We start from the raw sequence: 19,340 nt of genomic DNA on the forward strand, positions 1-19,340 counted from the left end.
TACCTGAGTGCACACCTTCCGGCCCTTTCAATCACTTTTCTCTTACAAATTCTGCACAAAACTCCCTTTCACTTGGCCCTCACTTGGGGCTGATTCAACCACTGAGTTTCATCTCCACGGCAAGGAGAAGGAAGAACTTGGAATACAGTTAGGGCTGCTTTGTTTTACAGTCAGCTTGAATTGTTTACATAGTAAATCTTGGTGGCTTTTTGCATAAGGAGGAACCCCAAATGTCCCTGTATTCTTCCATTCTGGGGAAGCAATCCTGTTATTTTAATGTAGCACCCACTGACATCTCATTCTGAAAATTTGAGATCTGCATCTCTCTTGCTCAATTAAGAACCCGTCTAGTTCCTCTCTCTGCCTTAGGAATACTTTCAAAATTCAATTCACGATGCCTAGAATTCAAATTCTGGAGCCCAATTTCTGTTTCTGAATGATCTACAATGTCTACCTATGTCAGCAAGTCTCAGAGGTCAGAGACAAGGAACACTTCATTGTAATAAATCAGGGCAGTATTCTTGAGCATCCATCGAGTTGTGAGTAGTCTGGTTAGTTATGAGAGGTTGGTTCTACAGAAAGAGAGATCCTTTTCCCTTTCATTTTCATATGGAAAATGAAAGTATTAAATATGGGGGAAAGGGTACTAACAAACAAAAACTGACCTCATCCAGGCTCATCATCCTTCTACCACATGGTCCTGGCAGCCTTTGAAGCAATCACAAGTAGAAGGGCTGATGTGCGATGGTGCCCCTAATATGCAGGGTACAAACTATGCTATGGTATTTGTGAACTCAAACCTTGATTCAGAGCTTTTTTATAAAAAACCTTTTCCCCCTGTTCTTCAAAAGACATTTTTGAAGCAAATGGATAGCTTGTTTCAACAGGAAATGGGATCGTTACTTTGCCAGCTGATGGCAATGTTCAAGGTCAGTTTCTCACTGAGTAAAAGAAAGCCAGCCCCTGCAGACATCTATGTATTGCTTCACAGGACAGAGAAGTTATGAGAGAATCACGACCCTGCCAAGCAGACATGCAAACTGTGGAAGTGCACAGCTATATCATTCTGGAGATAAAATTGGAGCATATTTTGTGATGATCAATTTTGTTCTCCATGTAACGTGCAGCAGCATTATTTTTTCTAGTTGTAACTGTACCAGAAAAAGCCTTTTTCACATACTAGGAGTGCAGATAAGGTCACAGTGGTTTTTAATAATCCATTCAATATTTATGTGCGTTCTCATATTGGCCCTGTAAGGTTATCCATCCCTTCTCCCATGGGCTCATCACCAGCATCATCCCTTGTCTGGCATATGGATCAAAAACCACATACTAGAATATTGTGTTCTGTGGGAACGACTCATGTCTGGAGTTGAAACCCAAATATAAATTGAGCAATTCTGCATCTACCACTGGAAGCAGATGCTAGTGAGCTCACCAAAAAGCCAGGGACTAATGCCCATGCCTGAAAATCTGGGGAGAATATTCCCAAACCTCACTTGTCATGCCAAAGTAACTCACTATAAGTAAAATACAGAAGGCCAGACTTGACCTCACACTACCTCTACCTCACAGTGTTGCTGTTAAAAATCAGGTGGTTTGAACACTCACATGTCATTTCTATTTACTAATACAGTAATACTTTTGCTGGTACTTTTTTCCTTTGAGTTCCTGTTGTTACTTGGACATGAGGAGGATATGAGAGTATGAAGATAAAATGTTCTCTATCCTCCCACTCACAGTCATAATCAACTGAGGCTACCCTGTATCACCATAGGTCATTATCAACTATGTTATAACCTACCTTATAACTTCTTATTTTACAATTAATATTGGACTGCAAGGAGATCCAACCAGTCCATTCTGAAGGAGATCAGCCCTGGGATTTCTTTGGAAGGAATGATGCTAAAGCTGAAGCTCCAGTACTTTGGCCACCTCATGCAAAGAGTTGAGTCATTGGAAAAGACTCTGATGCTAGGAGGGATTGGGGGCAGGAGGAGAAGGGGACGACAGAGGATGAGATGGCTGGATGGCATCACTGACTCGATGGACATGAGTCTGAGTGATGGACAGGAGTTGGTGATGGACAGGGAGGCCTAGTGTGCTGTGATTCATGGGGTCGCAAAGAGTTGGACACTACTGAGCGACTGATCTGATCTGATCTGATCTGATTAAGATTTGGGGGTTGGCCTTTAGTCGTTACAGTTGTAACCATCCTGGTCTAATCAGATCAGATCAGATCAGATCAGTCGCTCAGTCGTGTCCGACTATTTGCGACCCCAGGGACTGCAGTATGCCAGGCCTCCATGTCCATCACCAACTCTCAGAGTTTACTCAAACTCATGTCCATTGAGTCAGTGATGCTCTCAAACCATCTCATCCTCTGTTGTCCCCGTCTCCTCCTGCGTTCAATCCTTCCCAGCATCAGGGTCTTTTCCAATGAGTCAGTTCTTTGCATCAGGTGGCCAAAGTAATGGAGTTTCAGCTTCAGCATCAGTTTTTCCAATGAATATTCAGGACTGATTGCCTTTAGGATGGGACTGGTTGGATCTCCTTGCAGTCCAAGGGACTCTCAGTAGTCTTTTCCCACACCACAGTTCAAAAGCATAAATTCTTCAGCACTCAGCTTTCTTTATAGGCCAACTCTCACATCCATACATGACCACTGGAAAAACTATAGCTTTGACTAGACAGACCTTTGTTGGCAAAGTATTGTCTCTGCTTTTTAATATATTGTCTAGGTTGGTCATAACTTTTTTCCAAGGAGCAAACGTCTTTTAATTTCTTTTAATGGCTGCAGTGATTTTGGAGCCCCCGAAAATAAAGTCTGTCAGTTTCCATTGTGTTCCCATCTATTTGCCATGAAGTGATGGGACCAGATGCCATGATCTTCATTTTCTGAATGTTGAGCTTTAAGCCAACTGTTTGACTCTTCTCTTTTACTTCATCAGGAGGCCCTTTAGTTCTTCTTCACTTTCTGCCGTAAGGGTCGTATCATCTGCATATCTGAGGTTAGTGATATTTCTCGCAGAAGTCTTGATTCCACCTTGTGCTTCTTCCAGTCCAGCATTTTGCATGATGTACTCTGTATATAAGTTAAATAAGCAGGGTGACAATATACAGCATTGACGTACTCCTTTCCCGATTTGGAACCTGTCTGTTGTTCCATGTCCAGTTCTCACTGTTGCTTCATTTCCAGCATACAGATTTCTCAAGAGGCAGGTCAGGTGGTCTGGTATTCCCATGTCTTGAAGAATTTTCCACAGTTTATTGTGATGCACACAGTCAAAGGCTTTGGCATGGTCAATAAAGCAGAAGTAGATGCTTTTCTGGAACTCTCTCGCTTTTTCAGTGGTCCAGCAGATGTTGGGCAATTTGGTCTCTGGTTCCTCTGTCTTTTCTAAAACCAGCTTGAACATCTGGAAGGTCACGGTTCATGTACTGTTGAAGCCTGGCTTGGAGAATTTTGAGCATTACTTTGTTAGTGTGTGAGATGAGTGAAATTGTGTGGTAGTTTGAGCATTCTTTGGCATTGTCTTTTTGGGATTGGAATGAAAACTGACCTTTTCCAGTCCTGGGCCACTGCTGAGTTTTCCCAATTTGCTGGCATATTGAGTGCAGCACGTTAACAGCATCATCTTTTAGGATGATAAAAACAAACAGCCTTACATATATCAACAGCTTCTGAATCCATATTCTTTTCATCAGTACATGGAATTTGAGACATTATAGGCTAACTGGAGAAATCAGTCAATTTGAGTCAACAGCTATTTTATCAAACAGAGTAGAGAGGAATACTCTATTTCTGAGTTTTAGCCCCCACCAAGGAAAGAGTGAAATTGACTATGATTATGCCAGCACAGCTCTGAATGTAGCAGTGAAAATCATCTATCTATTTGGTTGAGACAGTTTTAGCTACTTGTATTTTTAAGGTGTACGTTTCAAAAATAATTTACATAAAGGTATCTATAGTACTCCTGGGTCAGTGTTCTGAGAGTGAAAGAATAATTCCAATGCTTGCTCAAAATAAATAGAATGGATGTGTTCCTATGTGTATGTGAGTACATATGTGGACCTTTATTGTCTCTGAGCTAGGCTACTGGAATATGGCTGACAGTGTTTACTAGTTTCTCCGTTAAACAGTTTCAGCTGAATCTTTTAGAAACTGAAGAATCAAGGTTATGGTCTGAAAATAAATATTCTTCTGGAACACTGTCAGGAAAAGAAGGAAATTTGATGACCCAATTTTTGCCTACACAGCATTGCTGGGTAGTGACTTCGCCCTAAAAGTGCAAGTCAGCCAAACCCTAATTGCACCGCACTGTTCACACTAGAGGCCTTTGAATGGCTGTTTCTCATAGCAGTCCTCTGAGTCCAGATTAGAAAAGTTTATCTTTCTCTACCTAAAACCTGATTTTCTTAACTTGATATAGGGACAGTCATGGTTCTAAGACGGATTTTGAAAATTCTAGGAAGCAAGTAACAAAGTGCATTTATTCCACAGTGTCTGACCATCCGGTGCATAATACCGGTTATTTTCCTTTGCCCTTGGCATCAGTATAATTCCTTACCATCATCTGTCATCTGGGTGTGCACAGAAGTCAGCTTTGTGACCGTCAGTGGGTCTGTATAATCACAGCTACAAACTGCAAAGTGAAACCTAACTCTTTAAGAACAAATCTTGTTGAGAATTGTGTGATTAAAATTAGTTTGTAGGATAATCTTGGAATCATCAGGAAAGGCTCTAATTGATGCATACATGGTATGACCTTTGAGACCTAGATCACTTGTGATTTTTTTAAAAAATAAGCATTGATTTGAATATAATTCAGTTTTTATAAGTTTTTTATTATAAAACATACCTAACCAAATTTACCATTTTCACTTTTTTAAGCATACAGTTCAAAGGCATTAAGGAACATTCACATTGCTGTACAAGGATTACCATTCTCTCTAGAACTTTTTCATCTTTGCAAACTGCAACTCTGTATCTTTAAACAATGACTTCCCATTCACTCATCACAGACTTTGGCAGCCAGAATTCTGCTTTCTGTCTCTCTAAAATTCACTGTTCCAGGTACCTCATATAAATGGAATCATACAATATTCACCATTTTGTGACTAGCTTATCCACTTGGCATAACGTTTCCAAGGTTGATTCATTCATCTGTGCTGTAGTATGTGTCAGAATTTCATTTCTTTTTGAGGTTGAATAATATTCCATTGTATCTATATACCATATTTTGTTTATTGATCAGCCAAAACACATTTAGGCAGTTTCCACCTTTTGGCTATCGTGAGTAATGCTTATGTGAACACAGGTATACAGTTATCTTTTTAAGTCCATGAATTCAATTTTTTTGTGTATCTGTACCCAGAAGTGGAGCTACTAGATCATATGGTAATATTGTGTTGAATTTTGGAAACTGTCATGCTACCACAGTTCCTACACAATTTTGCACTCCCACCAGCAGTGCAAAGAGATTCCAGTTTTTGTACATCCTTACCAATATTTGTTTCTTTATTTCGCTCTCTCTCTCCTTTTTCTCTGATAATGCTGTCTTTCTCTTTTCCATATGTAATCTTAATGGATGATAATTGGCATCCCATTGTGGAATTGATTTGCATTTTCCTAATGATTAGTGATGTTGGACATCTTTTCATGTACTTATTGGTCATGAATATCTGTATATCTTTTTGGAGAAGTGGCTTTTCAAATTCTTTGTCTGTTTTTAATTGGTTTGATTTTTTTGTCATTGTTGAGCTATAAGAGTTATGTATTTTGGATGATAATCCATTATAAGATAGATGGATTGTAAATATTTTCTCCCATTTTGTGGACTGCCTTTTCACTCTGTTGATAGTTTCCTTTAAGGCATACATTTAAAAAAATTTAATAAAGTCCAATTTATTGATTTTTTTTCTTTAGTGACTTGTGCTTTTGATGTCATGTCAAAGAAACCATCACCAAAACCATTATCCTGATGATTTGTCCCTGTTTTTCATATAAAAGTACCATATTTTTAGCTCTTGTTTAAGTCTTTTATCCGTTTTGATTTGTTTGCATGTTAGTGTCCAGTTTTCCCATGTGAATGTCCAGTTTTCCCTACACTGTTGATTGAACACTCTCCTTTTCCTATTGAATGATCTTGAACCCTTGAAGAAAATCATTTGACTGTATATATAAGGGTTTATTTCTAGGTTCTGTATTCTGCCCTTTCAGTTCAGTTCAGTTTAGTCAATCAGTCATGTCCGACTCTTTGCAACCCCATGCACTGCAGCTCGCCAGGCTTCCCTGTCCATCACCAACTCCCGGAGCTTACTCAAATTCAGGGCCATTGAGTCGGTGATGCCATCCAACTATCTCATCCTCTGTCATCCCCTTCTCCTCCTGCCTTCAATCTTTCCCAGCATCAGGGCCTTTTCCAATGAGTCAGCTCTTCATATCAGGTGGCCAAAGTATTGGAGCTTCAGTTTCAGCATCAGTCCTTCCAATGAATGTTCAGGACTGATTTCCTTTAGGACTGACTGGTTTGATCTCCTTACAGTCCAAGGGACTCTCAGTAGTCTTCTCCAACACCACAGTTCAAAAGCTTCAATTCTTTGGTGCTCAGCTTTCTTTATAGTCCATACATGACTACTGGAAAAACTGTAGCTTTGACTAGACAGACCTTTGTTGGAAAAGTAATATCTCTGCTTTTTAATATGCTGTCTAGGCTGGTCATAGCTTTTCTTCCAAGGAACAAGCGTCTTTTAATTTCATGGCTCAGTATGAAAAGGCAAAAAGATAGGACACTGAAAGATGAACTCCCCCGGTTGGTAGGTGCCCAATATGCTACTGGGGAAGAGTGGAGAAATAACTCAAGGAAGATTGAAGAGATGGAGCCAAAGCAAAAACAACACCCAGTTGTGGGTATGACTGCTGATGAAAGTAAAGTCCGATGCCGTAAAGAGCAATATTGCATAGGAACCTGGAATGTTAGGTCCATGAATCAAGGCAAATTGAAAGTGGTCAAATAGGAGATGACAAGAGTGAACATCGACATTTTAGGAATCAGTGAACTAAAATGGACTGGAATGGGTGAATTTAACTCAGATGAGCAATTATAGCTACCACTGTGGGCAAGAATCCCTTAGAAGAAATGGAGTAGCCATTATCATCTCCCCCATTAGTCTATATTTTTGTCTTTATGGCAGTAACACACTGTTTTGAATACTATAGCTTTTATAATCTTTGAAACAGTTAATCTGAGTCCTCCTTCTTTGTTATTTTTAAAAATTGTTTTGGCTATTCTGTGTCTTTTGAGATTCCATACAAATTTTAGAGTAAAGTTTTCTGCTTCTTCAAAATACATCATAATGATTTTGATAGGGATTATATTGAATCTGTAGATTGCTTTGGTAGTATTAATACCTTAAAATATAAAGTCTTCTAATTCATGAATACAGAATATTTCCATGTTTTTGTCTTATTTAATTTATCTCATCGCAATATATAACTCTTTGTTTAAGTTTATTCCTAGGCATTTTCTTCATTTTGATGGTATTATAAATGGAATTTTCCCCTGAATTTTCTTTTTGGGTTGTTTATTTTGTGTAGAGAAGAAAACCGATTATTTTGTGTTGATTTTGTGTCTTAAAACTTTGCTGAATTAATTTAATAGTTCTCACAGGTTGTGTGTGTGTGTGTGTAATCATTACAGTTTTCAACATATAAGATCATGTCATATATTAACAGTGATAATTTTACTTCTTACTACCCAACTTGAGTGGCTTTTGTTTCTTTTTCTTCCCTCATAGCTCTGGCTAGAACCTCAAATATTATTTTGAATAGAAGTGGCAAAAAAAAAGGCTATAGTGCAATTTGTAACATTGACCAATAGCTATTTTCATTGGAGATCAAACGTACATTTGATCCTAGTTTTCATTAACTCTCACTGGTTCTTAAAAAATAAAATAATTTGGTAACATTTACCTTCGTTCCACTAATTACAAGTTGGGAGACCAACAGAAATTAAATAAGATGAATGGGATGGAGAAACAGTCTGAAAATAAATAGTAGAAGTTGGAGTGAAACCATAGAGGTCAGTTTTAATGGCAACTCTGGATATTGTGGGATCTGAAGTTTATACAATTTGGAGGTGCTCCTTATTAAAAAAAATACAAAATTATGACTACAAAGTTAAGCAGGAAATTGAATATTTATTTAAAATGAGAAAATAATTGATAACAAATGTTTGTAGTCTTAGAAGTTCAGATTCTTTTCTTTGGGAAACTTTAGGAAATCTGTCAACAATCATTTTTTAAACAAGTTTCCTGATTGCAATCTGGTTTCTTCTCCCCATCTACAATACTCTACAACTCCCAGAAACTCTCAGCACTACCAGAAGCTCATGCAGTTGAGGGACCTTGAGGATGCTGAAGCATCATTTCCTTTCTGGGGACTCTACTGGCTGATAGTAGGATGCCTGATTGCATATTTCTTTCCCCACATGATGGGTAAGACTGGCAAAAGTTACACTGCATCATTTTGTACAGTTATTTTCTCTACAACTAGAGCTTGAAACATTGTATTGCATCTGTATTTGATTTTTGCTTGAAAGGAACATAATCTATAGCCTTATTTTAATGCCAGAAAATAAAAAAGCATGATTTATTAAACCAATTTATCTTGAAAAATCTTGCCAAGGAAGCTTGATTATGAAAAATTCCAGTAGGATTTGCTGACCACTCAGATTCAGTCATATTTTGATCTCCAGAATAATACACCTCAAGATTGTCTATGAAATTTTTCAATGTCTTTAACAGCTCTGTGTATGTATGTGAATGTGTGTGTGTACGTAACTAATGACAAGGACTCTTATTTTTAGTTCCTTAAAAATATCAGAAATCCTGCATTAGTGTTCTCACAACCTCAAAATGTGATACCTTCACTAAGAAAATGAACAGAAAATATTGATATTGTGGTAATTGAGTGTCAAGCTGTATTCTCATATTTACTTGTTTGATTCTCACAGTGACCCTATAAAGAAAATTCTGTTATTCCCATTTACCATAAGATAAAGCTGAGGCAAAGAGAGGATTACTTTTTCCCAAGTTAACAAATCTAATAAGGTGTGTGCTGCCTCTGGAGACTATGATCCCAACTGCAGCAGTTTACTACTTCACCAGGCTACACTAATTACTAATGAGTATATTGTATTTATTTATTTTTGATGTGAGGGTCCTCAATTATAAAAGATTATTTGTTTAACCACCACCCCCCCCAGTAGAAGACCAATTATTGTACAATCCCATCATGTTAGTCACAGAATATGTAGCTGACGTGTATTAGCTTTTTGATCTCTGGCTCAATCTGTTTTCTAGGAAATCTCCCCTAGCTTGTGTAGTAAGACTTACCTCTGTCTTCTTTGGTTTTATTTTGCTTTCCTAGTTAGATGTTGTCCTTCATGAGGTCAAGAACCATGTTTTCTCTCTCCTCTGAATCTCTCAGAACTAGGGCATGGTGCTACATTTATAGAAAGGTGATGATAAACATTGACTTATTTGCTGATATTTTTCTAACAATAAGCCACTGGAAAACTCATTTATTTGTAATTTGCATTTAAAAATTACTTGAACCACATATTCCTTCAAACACTATTTATGGAGAACCCATATGTGATAAGGGCTTCCCAGGTGCCACTAGAGGTAAACAACCTGCCTGCCAATGCAGGAGATGTAAGAGACCTGGGTTTGGACATAAGAGACCTGGGTTTGATCCCTGGATCAAAGAAGATCCCCTGAAAGAGGGCAAGGCAACCCACTCCAGTATTCTTACGTGGAGAATCTCATGGACAGAGGAGCCTGGTGGGCTATGGTCCATAGGTCTCAGAGTTGGATACCACTGAAGTGACTTAGCACGCATGCGTGCATATGTGATAAGGATGCAACAAGAATGAAATAAAGTTCTGCTGCCATTTAGGGCTTTATGGTATAATAGAAAAACAAACTGTAAACAAATAATTTAGTGATGTGTTACAAAGACATTGGTAAGATTCAGTAAATATGATGGATAAATAAATTAGCTTCAGTGGGGATGGAGTGATCTAATCTTGGTAAGAGGTACCTAACCCATACACTATTAGAATTGAAATAAAATTTTATGGATTATTTTTGTCTAAACCCTCATAGGTAAAAAACTGGAATAATAAGATGCTGATTGGGATTTTTCATGTTAGTCCAGGCTTGGCTATTAGGAAAAAGAGCTTGTAACAAAAGACCCTATAAATCCACTTCATTTGAAGAGGGCGTTCTATGAACATCATCATCTTGAAGGAATTTAGAGGAAACAGAATTAGTTCTACTATCATTTTGTACCCTCTCATCCCAGAATTGACAGATACCTAGAGTCAGGAGGAAAGAGAATCATGCTAGACAGTTTTCGGAGCATGCAGGTGCCTGTAGAAAGGCTCTTTTCTTCCTTTTACAAGTTTCTCCTCATAAATCCAAATGTTGACAGTGATCAGTTGTACATTTTGACTGAGTCTGTGAAAAGGAGAGACTGAGATCTCTTTTCCTATTTTCTCATCTGGGTAGCATAGCCTATGGAGAGTCAGGAAAAAGTTTTGGGAATAGTTTGATAAGTGTTCTTTGAAGGTTGGTGTGACATATGGAAGAGAGAAATTGATGCCACTTTCTGATCTACAGTTTTCTGAAGATGGGAGTCCCACTGCAGTGGTTGAGGCCAGCAAGACTTTAAGAGATCATGGTGTAGGAGGGCTTTGAAACAATTTGGAGGAATCTTCACCTGATCCTGGTTCTCCATAGTCCTTAGAGAAGGAGACAGCACAGTTCCTGTGGTTCTGAGAGGAGCTCCAGGGTTTCCCAAGCCACTGACTGGCCAAGCGTTGGGGTATTCAACCCAGAGAAGGGATTGGGAGAATGGCGTATTGACAGGAGGCCAGTGGGAGATAGTGGACTACAGCTCTCTAGGGGTGCTGGAGTCTTCCTGGGTAAAGCTGATCTTTACCTGGGTGCTGGGAGCCAGCATAGTGCATATTGAGTGCATATTGCATATTGAGTGCAGCACTTTCCACAGCATCATCTTTCAGGATCTGGAATAGCTCAACTGGAATTCTATCACTGCCAGGAGCCAGTGTGAGGAACTCCGCCCATGACAAAGGTCATGAGGAAGGAGGCTTGGCATATGCAAAGGCGGAATTGAGCCTCAGGAGTTCCCCTGGAAATTCTCGAGCATCTACCCCCCAAACCAGAGTCTGCCTACTTTCTGCTTTGTGCTTTCACCTACACCTCTGACTTTACCGGGGGGCTGTCCCCTACTACCTCTCTCTGAAAAAAGAGTGAGCTTATAGCTCCAGTTAATAATTCCTGGGTGTGACAGTGTTTCAACCTACAAACTCCTTTGGAAGTCCTCTAGCCTGCCTGAATAGGTTTTTCCAGCCACATGTGATTGCTCAGAGCCTCCCAACTGTGAGAGGCATGAGATGTTCTAAACTGTCTGAATACAGATTCCTTTGAGCAGTTAAAAGATTGATTAGAAGAAAAAAAAAAAAAAAGATTGATTAGAAATTGTATTGGTGAAGGGTTTTTCACTTATCGGGCCAATGTTTGCTGCTAAGTCTCCATACTCCTTACCTACTGTGTCCTTGGCAGTGTATTGATTGATATAATGGGTGTATAGAAATGTAAGTAGTAGCCTCAATGTTTGTAACCTTGGACCCTTGAGTTAATTCTTTTCTTGATTGAGCCCACCTCACCTTTGCACTATAGGAATGCAGCTTTGTCCAATGCTTTTTTGGAGGCTGGTGCCTGACTTTGGAATAATCACCTTTAGAGAAAGATAAGTTTCTTAAAATGTTAACAGGCCTCCTGGCCAGAAGATGATGTAATTCACCTGAACTTTTGCATATGATAAGTTTGAAAGCCTGGCTTCGATTAGAACCAGGAACTGCTGTCCTTGCATGACTCTACCCCTTCCCCCATTATCCTCTATGCACAACTTAAGGTATAAAAACTACTTTGGAAAATAAAGTGCAGGCCTTGTTCACTGAAACTTGGTCTCCCCATGTCGTTCTTTCTCTCACCTTCTGGCTGAATTATTCAGCCTCTTTTCTCCACTGAATTTTCCTACTGAGCTATCCTCATTCTATTACTCTTTATATCTTTGATAAATATTTAAATAAATAGGTCGCCTATGCCGTCTCTCCTTTGAATACCCTGGATCAGCCAGGGCTGGACGCTGGCACCTGGGTATCACCCACACCCCGTATATATCGGTAACTGCAGAAAGAATTAGACCAAATCAAACTGAGAAATATGGCTCCAAAAGGCAACAGTTATATACCAATACCACTACATTTCTGATTCTCTTCCCTGTTTCCAAACCTGGAAGAGGTATATGCTTAAGATGGAAGTAGAGAGAATACCCCACCAACACACACACACACACACACACACACACACACACACACACGTACATGGTGTCACATTGAGGGGAAGCAGTATGAGAAGGGGAACAGATCACAGCTTCTACCACTGGGTTAGATACAAACCCAGCATTAACTATAGTATCTTTAGAATAACAGATGTGATATTAGAGTTTGAAACAGGATTAGGTAAGATTTTTAAGATTCAAAATAAAGGATTTGTCCAGTATTGCATTCCAAAGGAGAATTGAGATTTCATGGTTGAGAATAGTTAAAAAAACATTTCACATTTACAGTTTAAACAGTGCATAATGGCACATTGGAGAAGGAAATGGCAATCCACTCCAGTAGTCTTGCCTGGAGAATCCCATGGACAGAGGAGTTCCTAAGGTCACAAAGAGTCAAACATGACTGAAGTGACTTAGCACTGAGCACAGTGGTATATCAAGGTGGGCAGTGAGGGATAGAGGTGCAGCCCATTTTGACAGGGAAAGCTGGTTTATTACTGACATTATTTAAAATTACTGAGCCCGTGCTAATGATAAAAAGTGTACAAAATTTTATTTGACTTTATTATTTTTGTTGACTTCTCCAAGGACAATGCACTCCTTGCCTGCTTGCAGTTGGAGTAGTGCCTACCATACCTCCCTTGATACAGGACAACCATTTGAGACTCCTCCAAAACATATTCGTACTGTGACCTGCCCAGAGAAAGAAAACTTCTTTTCCTAGTGAAAGAAAATGTATTAGAGGTAGAGAATTTTGTAGACATTTTATAATTCTAGTTCTGATTTCAAATCATTTCTCTGTTTCTTTAAATGAGTTCCAGGTATAGCCAGATATAATAGATCATTGGGGTCCTCTGGGAAGCAGACATGAAGACACAGTTGTGAGCACAGATGATTACTCTGGATTAACGCCTGAGAAAGATAAGGAGGGGACAGGTGTGGACAGAGAGAGCCTTAGTCTACAACAGCGATCTGACAAAGTCTCAGGCAACCCAGTAGGGTGCTGGGAGCAAGGATTACTTGTTAGTCCCCTGCATTGGGCCAGAAATGGCCAGTCTCTAGTAATATTACTGCCTAGCCGTTGACTGCAGGCTCCCCAGAATGAGCATGGCATTTTCTGGAAAGCTGAGGTGGATCCTGAAGGTGTGGCACCTAGAGGCTGTCAGGCAAATAACCCCCTTGCAGTTGAATAGCACTTCTTTCTTGAAAGGAAGTCTAAGCAGTGTGTATACCTGGCTCTCACACCTGGACACACACTACATTTCTGCATCCCCAGCTTTTCTGTTAATTTCACAAGTGTAGTAAGTACTTTGTGATGCCTAATTAGATATTCACCCATCACATCTATACAGCCAAGTACCATTTGGACACCCAGCATGCTCAACTGTTAAGAAGAGTCAATTTAGTAAACATGAAACTGGAGGCACCGTGTGACTTGACTAGATTCTGTGTCACATTTCAGCTTCGTTTTGATCAAATGAAGTGATGGTTGTTTGACAAAAAGGAGTATTTTTCATTCATATTTGTATCTTACCACCCCCCTACAAAAGAAAATACAGGGCCTGACAGGGTACCTGCTGCCCATGAGGATGACAGCAAATGTATCTGGTGGAATGACTGGTTCTAGAATGTTTTACCTTCTTCTCTTAACTTCATGTCTGTATTAACAGTCTTTGTGTGACTTGCTATTGCCGGTGGTTCTGAATCTGGTTTTGAAATCAATATATTTTTGTCTATTTTCTTCTTTATGAAAGAAGGTATAAAAATCCCCAAATGGTAATAGAGAATTCAAATAAAACCATGCTAAGGAGAAGAAATGCTATATATAAAAAAGACTGAAGAGCTATTTTCCAGGATCTGTCACTCCAGTGACATCTTCAGTAAAGTAACCTTCTTCCCATCATCCTGGAGAGCAAGGCTGGGAGCAAGACGTGTTACAGATTGAGGAAGCCAAGCCCTCATATGTCAAGACAAATTTTAAAAAGAAGGAAGAGAAGAAAGGAGGAAGAAAAGGAGGGAGATGATAGAAAATAACTGTTTACAAAATTATGAAGGTTGAAATGTTCCTTTGTGTAAATTTAAACAGCTCATTTTTTCAGTGGGTTGAGGATAGTTTTTTGATTAGAGATAGCTTGCTTCCATGATGAGAACATCTAATGACAAAGCTGGGATGAAACATGAATGTCAGGAACACTTTAGTAGCCACCAAGGAAGAACCTGTCCTTTGCAAGTCTGGCGAGTCATGAGGCTGCCATTAAATCTAAATAAGTTGTTTTCAGAGGATGTGGCTTGGTTTTAAAGCTGTCCATGATGAATGCCTTTCTGTGCTATGAGACAGCCCTTGAGTCCTGACTTCCTGAGAAGACCTGGGGAGAGCTGCAAATGGGGAAGCTGAAACCAAACTACATGGGGGCTTCCTGGAAAGCTCTTTGATGCAACTGATTATGATGTTCTGCAGGATAATTTGCTTGTTTCAAGTGCATGATTAATGAGATTATTATTCATAATTAGGAAATGCCCAGAGAGCAAAGAACACAAACAATGTTCTGACTAGCTGTCAGTAATTGTCAGGAACACACTAATAATGCCCAGGAAATGAAAAGGCCCCAGCATTTTCCTTTCATTCTGTTTAGGAATGTGATTTCCTAACAACAATCGAGTGCTATGGGCAGTGTTTCTCCTGCAGATTGTGTCACTTCAAAGTGCCATTCTTCACTGCATCCCTTGGCATAGTACACAGAGTAGGCCTGAGGTCAGATAGCATTGTTTAATGCGTTATGGCCTTTCTTGTAGAAGGCTTTGCAAATAATATCTCCCTCTTCTCTTCTTCATCCTCATGTTTTCCTAAAATCACATGTGGTGCCAGTCCCTTTAGGAGACACATTGTATTGGAGGAACTGACTTTGCCTGTAATGAGAAAGCTTTATAAGGCCAGTCAACTTGATTTGTATCAAATGCCCTCTCTTCTGGTAGTGGTGGGGGGAAAGTCTTAGCAGCTGTGGGAGCTCCTCCAGGTTTTTTTTTTTTTTTTTCTGTTATGATTTCTTTTTCATGTAATAGTTTCATGTTATTTAGTGTGAATCCATTGTAGTGACTAGTCTTTGGGTATATTGTATGTGTGTGTGCTAGTCGCTCAATTGTGTCCAGTTCTATGCGACTCCATGGGCTGCAGCCCACCAGGCGCCTCTGTCCACAGGATTCTCCAGGCAAGAATACTGGAGTGGGTTGCCATTTCCATCTCCAGGGGACCTTTCTAACCCAGGGATTGAACCCAGGTCTCCTGCATTGAGGGCAGACTCTTTACCGTCTGAATGACAAGGTATATTAATTGCATTCATTTCTGTGCCCCAAAAGCTGAGACCAGATGCTGGCACAGCATGGCTTACATAAGGTGCTCATCCTGAGAGGGTGACCAGTTGGCAGCTTTATGTGACATCCACCTCTGCTCTTGACCTCTTCCTGTCCCCTGCAGGCATGGCAGACACTGTAAGCAAAGAGACTTAACATTTACTATTTTGCAATGTAACCAGAAGTTGGGAGTTTAAGCATCCCATATTGTAATGGATGGCACAGACCTACAGAGCATGCTGATACACTGAACAGGTTTAGAAAGGACCATGTAACTATGATGGGGGTTCATTATATATATATATATATATATATATATATATATATATATATATATATAGACCTTTTCTGTTTCTTTTCTCTTCTTTCCGCCTGTGAGCTTCAGAGTGCTCCAGAGTTCAGTCCTTGGTCCCTTCTTTACATTATACTCAACTCTTTCCCTCTCATCTGCCCCTGGGGAACTTAACTCCTATGGTTTTAAATACTATCTAACTCCTGACTACAATGGAATGTATATTCTAGCCTTGAACTCTACCCTGGACTTCATACTTATACATACAAGTTGTACATCCTACAGTTTACTTGTTTAACATGCAATTCAAATTGAGTGTGTTTGTTTTTTATTTTAATTTTGTTATTGAGTTGTGATTAATGTTCAATATTAAATTAGTTTCAAGTATATATATACTATATATATATAGTGTTTCAGTATTTTTTACACATTATGAAATGATCACTACAACAAGATTAGTTACCATCTGTTATTCCTTCTTAAAAATATCTCTCCCCAAACCTACTTTACTCACAATCTCAGTTGAGGGCAATTCTGTTATTTCACTTGTTCAAGCCAAAAACCTCAGAGTTGTTCTTGGCTCTTGTTTTTCCTTCCTAAGCCTCATCAAAACTGCCAAGAAATTCTGTTAACTCTAACTTCAAAACACATCTGCTATATGCCCACTTTTCTCCAGCTTTACTGTTATCCTGGTAGGAGCCATGGTTATTATCTCTTGCCTGGATTATAGTAACAATCTCCTAATTGGTCTCTCTGCTTCCAGTCTCAGGCCCCAGTAGATGATTTTCAACAAAACAGCTGGAGATAGCCTTTAAAATTTTAAGTCAGATTGCATCACTCTGCTCAACCCTTCCAATGCCTCCCTACTCACTCCATTCTGGGTAAAAACCAAAGTTCTTACAAGGTCTAGCCCTCTGTTGCTGCTCCAACTTCATCTCCTTCTCCTCATCCTCTCTAACTCAACTTCTGCTGCCCTGGCTTCTGCATTGTTCTTGGGACACACCAGGCACATTCCTGCCTTGGGGCTTCACTTAGTGGTTTCTTCTGCTTGGAATACTCCTCATCCTAGACATCCACACAGCTGGATTTCCTTACCTTCTTTGTATCTTTGTACAAAGTTTCCCTTTACATTGTTTAGTCACTTAGTCATGTCTGACTGTGTGCAACCCTATGGCCTGTAGCCTACCAGGCTCCTCTGTCCATGGGATTCTCCAGACACTGGAGTGGGTTGCAGTTTTCTTCTCCAAGGGATGTTCCTGACCCAGGGATTGAACCCACGTCTCATGTCCTGCATTGTTCTTTACTCCTGAGCCAGCAGGGAGCCCCAGCATTTCTTTAGTATCTTTACATTGGTCATCCCTTTTTGAGTTGCAGTTCACTTTTCCCATCTGGCCATCCCACTGGTTCCTTCTCTACTGTTTTTTAAAAATTACTTTTTACTGAGGTAACAGTGATTTATAACATCATATAAGTTTCATGTGTATTACATTATTATATCTTCTATATATAAACATTTTTTTTGAAAGTTGCTCGATCGTGTTTGACTCTTTACAACCCCAAGGACTACACAGTCCATGGAATTCTCCAGGCCAGAATACTGGAGTGCATAGCTATTCCCTTCTTTAGGACATCTTCCTAACCCTGAGATCGAACCCAGGTCTCCCATATTGCAGGCGGCTTCTTTACCAGCTGAGCTACCACAACATGCTCACCACCAAAAATTTATAGTTTCCATTCATCACCATGCAGTTGACCTCCCTTTACCTATATCACCCTCACTCTGTCCCAGCATCCCCTCTGGTAATCATCATTCTGTTCTCTGAACCACACACACACCACATCTTTTATATCCATTCATTCATTGATGGGCACTTATATTGTTTCTGTGTCTTGGATCTTGTAAATAATACTGCAGTGAACATACTTGTGCATATACCATTTCAAATTAGTGTTTTTGTATTGTTTGAATAAATACCAAGAGTAGGATAGCTTGATCATATGATAGTTCTATTTATAATTTTTGAGGTATCTTCATACTGTCTTCCATAGTGGCTGCATCAATTTACATTCCCATCAACAGTGTACGAGAGTTTCCTTTTCTCCACATCCTTGCCAGTTCTTGTTATCTCTTGCATTTTTGATAATGGTCTTTCTAACAGGTGTGAGGTGATATCTCATTGTGATTTTAATTTGCATTTCCCTAATAGTAGGGGATATTGAACACCTTTGAATGTGCCTGTTGGCCATCTGTATGTCTTTAGCTCCTCTGTCCATTTTTTAATCAGGTTTTTCATGTTATTTTTGATGTTGAGTTATATGAGTTCTTTATTCTCTGCATTCCTTGTATCACTGTTTGATTGTACTTAGCACTCCCTAGCAGGCTACATCAGAGAAGGCAATGGCACCCCACTCCGGTACTCTTGCCTGGAAAATCCTATGGATGGAGGAGCCTGGTAGGCTGCAGTCCATGGGGTCGTGAAGAGTTGGACACGACTGAACGACTTCACTTTCACTTTTCACTTTCATGCATTGGAGAAGGCAATGGCAACCCACTCCAGTGTTCTTGCCTGGAGAATCCCAGGGACGGGGGAGCCTGGTGGGCTGCCGTCTATGGGGTCGCACAGAGTCCGACACGACTGAAGTGACTTAACAGCAGCGGCAGCAGGCTATATAGTTCAGATGTTATCTTTATTGTCCGTTGTCTGTATCTCAAACCCCAAATAAAAGCCCCATCAGACTGCATTTCCAAGTTAAGACACTGGGACATGTGATACATAAATAATATCTCAAATAGTTGACTTCCTCAAAAGGACCTTTGAAATATTTGGGATGCAAACATCTCTCAGCAAGAGCAGCCTTGAAGGGTCTAGTACAGACTACATACAGTTTAGGGGGGATTCCTTCCCAGACATGTCTGTTACTAGTTGAGTTGATAATGAGTTAAATTGTTTCTGGTATTTCAATGCTCTCTTGAGATATTTTGGACAAAGTCCAAGATTCTTAAATGTGGGTCATTTTCATCTAGGTATAAGCTTTCAACTCATAGGGTACTTGACTACATAAATCAATTAAAGAAGAATAAGAAGGAAATATGAGCTATAAAATATTGACTCACAAGGTGTCTGCAAATGACCCCGGATTTAATATTATTTGGGGCCAACTTGTTTCTGATGGCCTCAATAATTGGGTAAAACTGTTCAAATAGTGTTCAGTCCTTCCTGGCTTTGGTAATAATGACCAGAGATTAATGGATCAAAAAATCAT

At 39.6% G+C, this 19,340-nt stretch overlaps 1 protein-coding gene across 15 annotated transcripts in view; it reads left to right on the plus strand.

The window, feature by feature from the left end:
• Positions 1-19,340, plus strand: part of LOC147340106 (uncharacterized) — a 281,692-nt gene that overhangs the window by 138,964 nt on the left and 123,388 nt on the right. For 2 of the 15 annotated variants that reach the window (XR_015158911.1, XM_086387622.1), the window contains one exon: positions 8,369-8,499. The exons of the other annotated variants lie outside the window; for them this stretch is intronic. Coding sequence is in view for 1 of the 2 variants with exons in the window: in XM_086387622.1 (XP_086243748.1) it covers positions 8,369-8,499 (131 nt within the window). In the remaining variant the exon portion in view is untranslated. The remainder of the gene's footprint in view (positions 1-8,368; positions 8,500-19,340) is intronic. 15 annotated transcript variants of the gene reach the window in all.

Source organism: Bos grunniens, chromosome X (assembly GCF_055505025.1).
Source record: "Bos grunniens cultivar Pamir isolate PY7600 chromosome X, Bosgru_T2T1.0, whole genome shotgun sequence".
Taxonomy (NCBI): domain Eukaryota; kingdom Metazoa; phylum Chordata; class Mammalia; order Artiodactyla; family Bovidae; genus Bos; species Bos grunniens.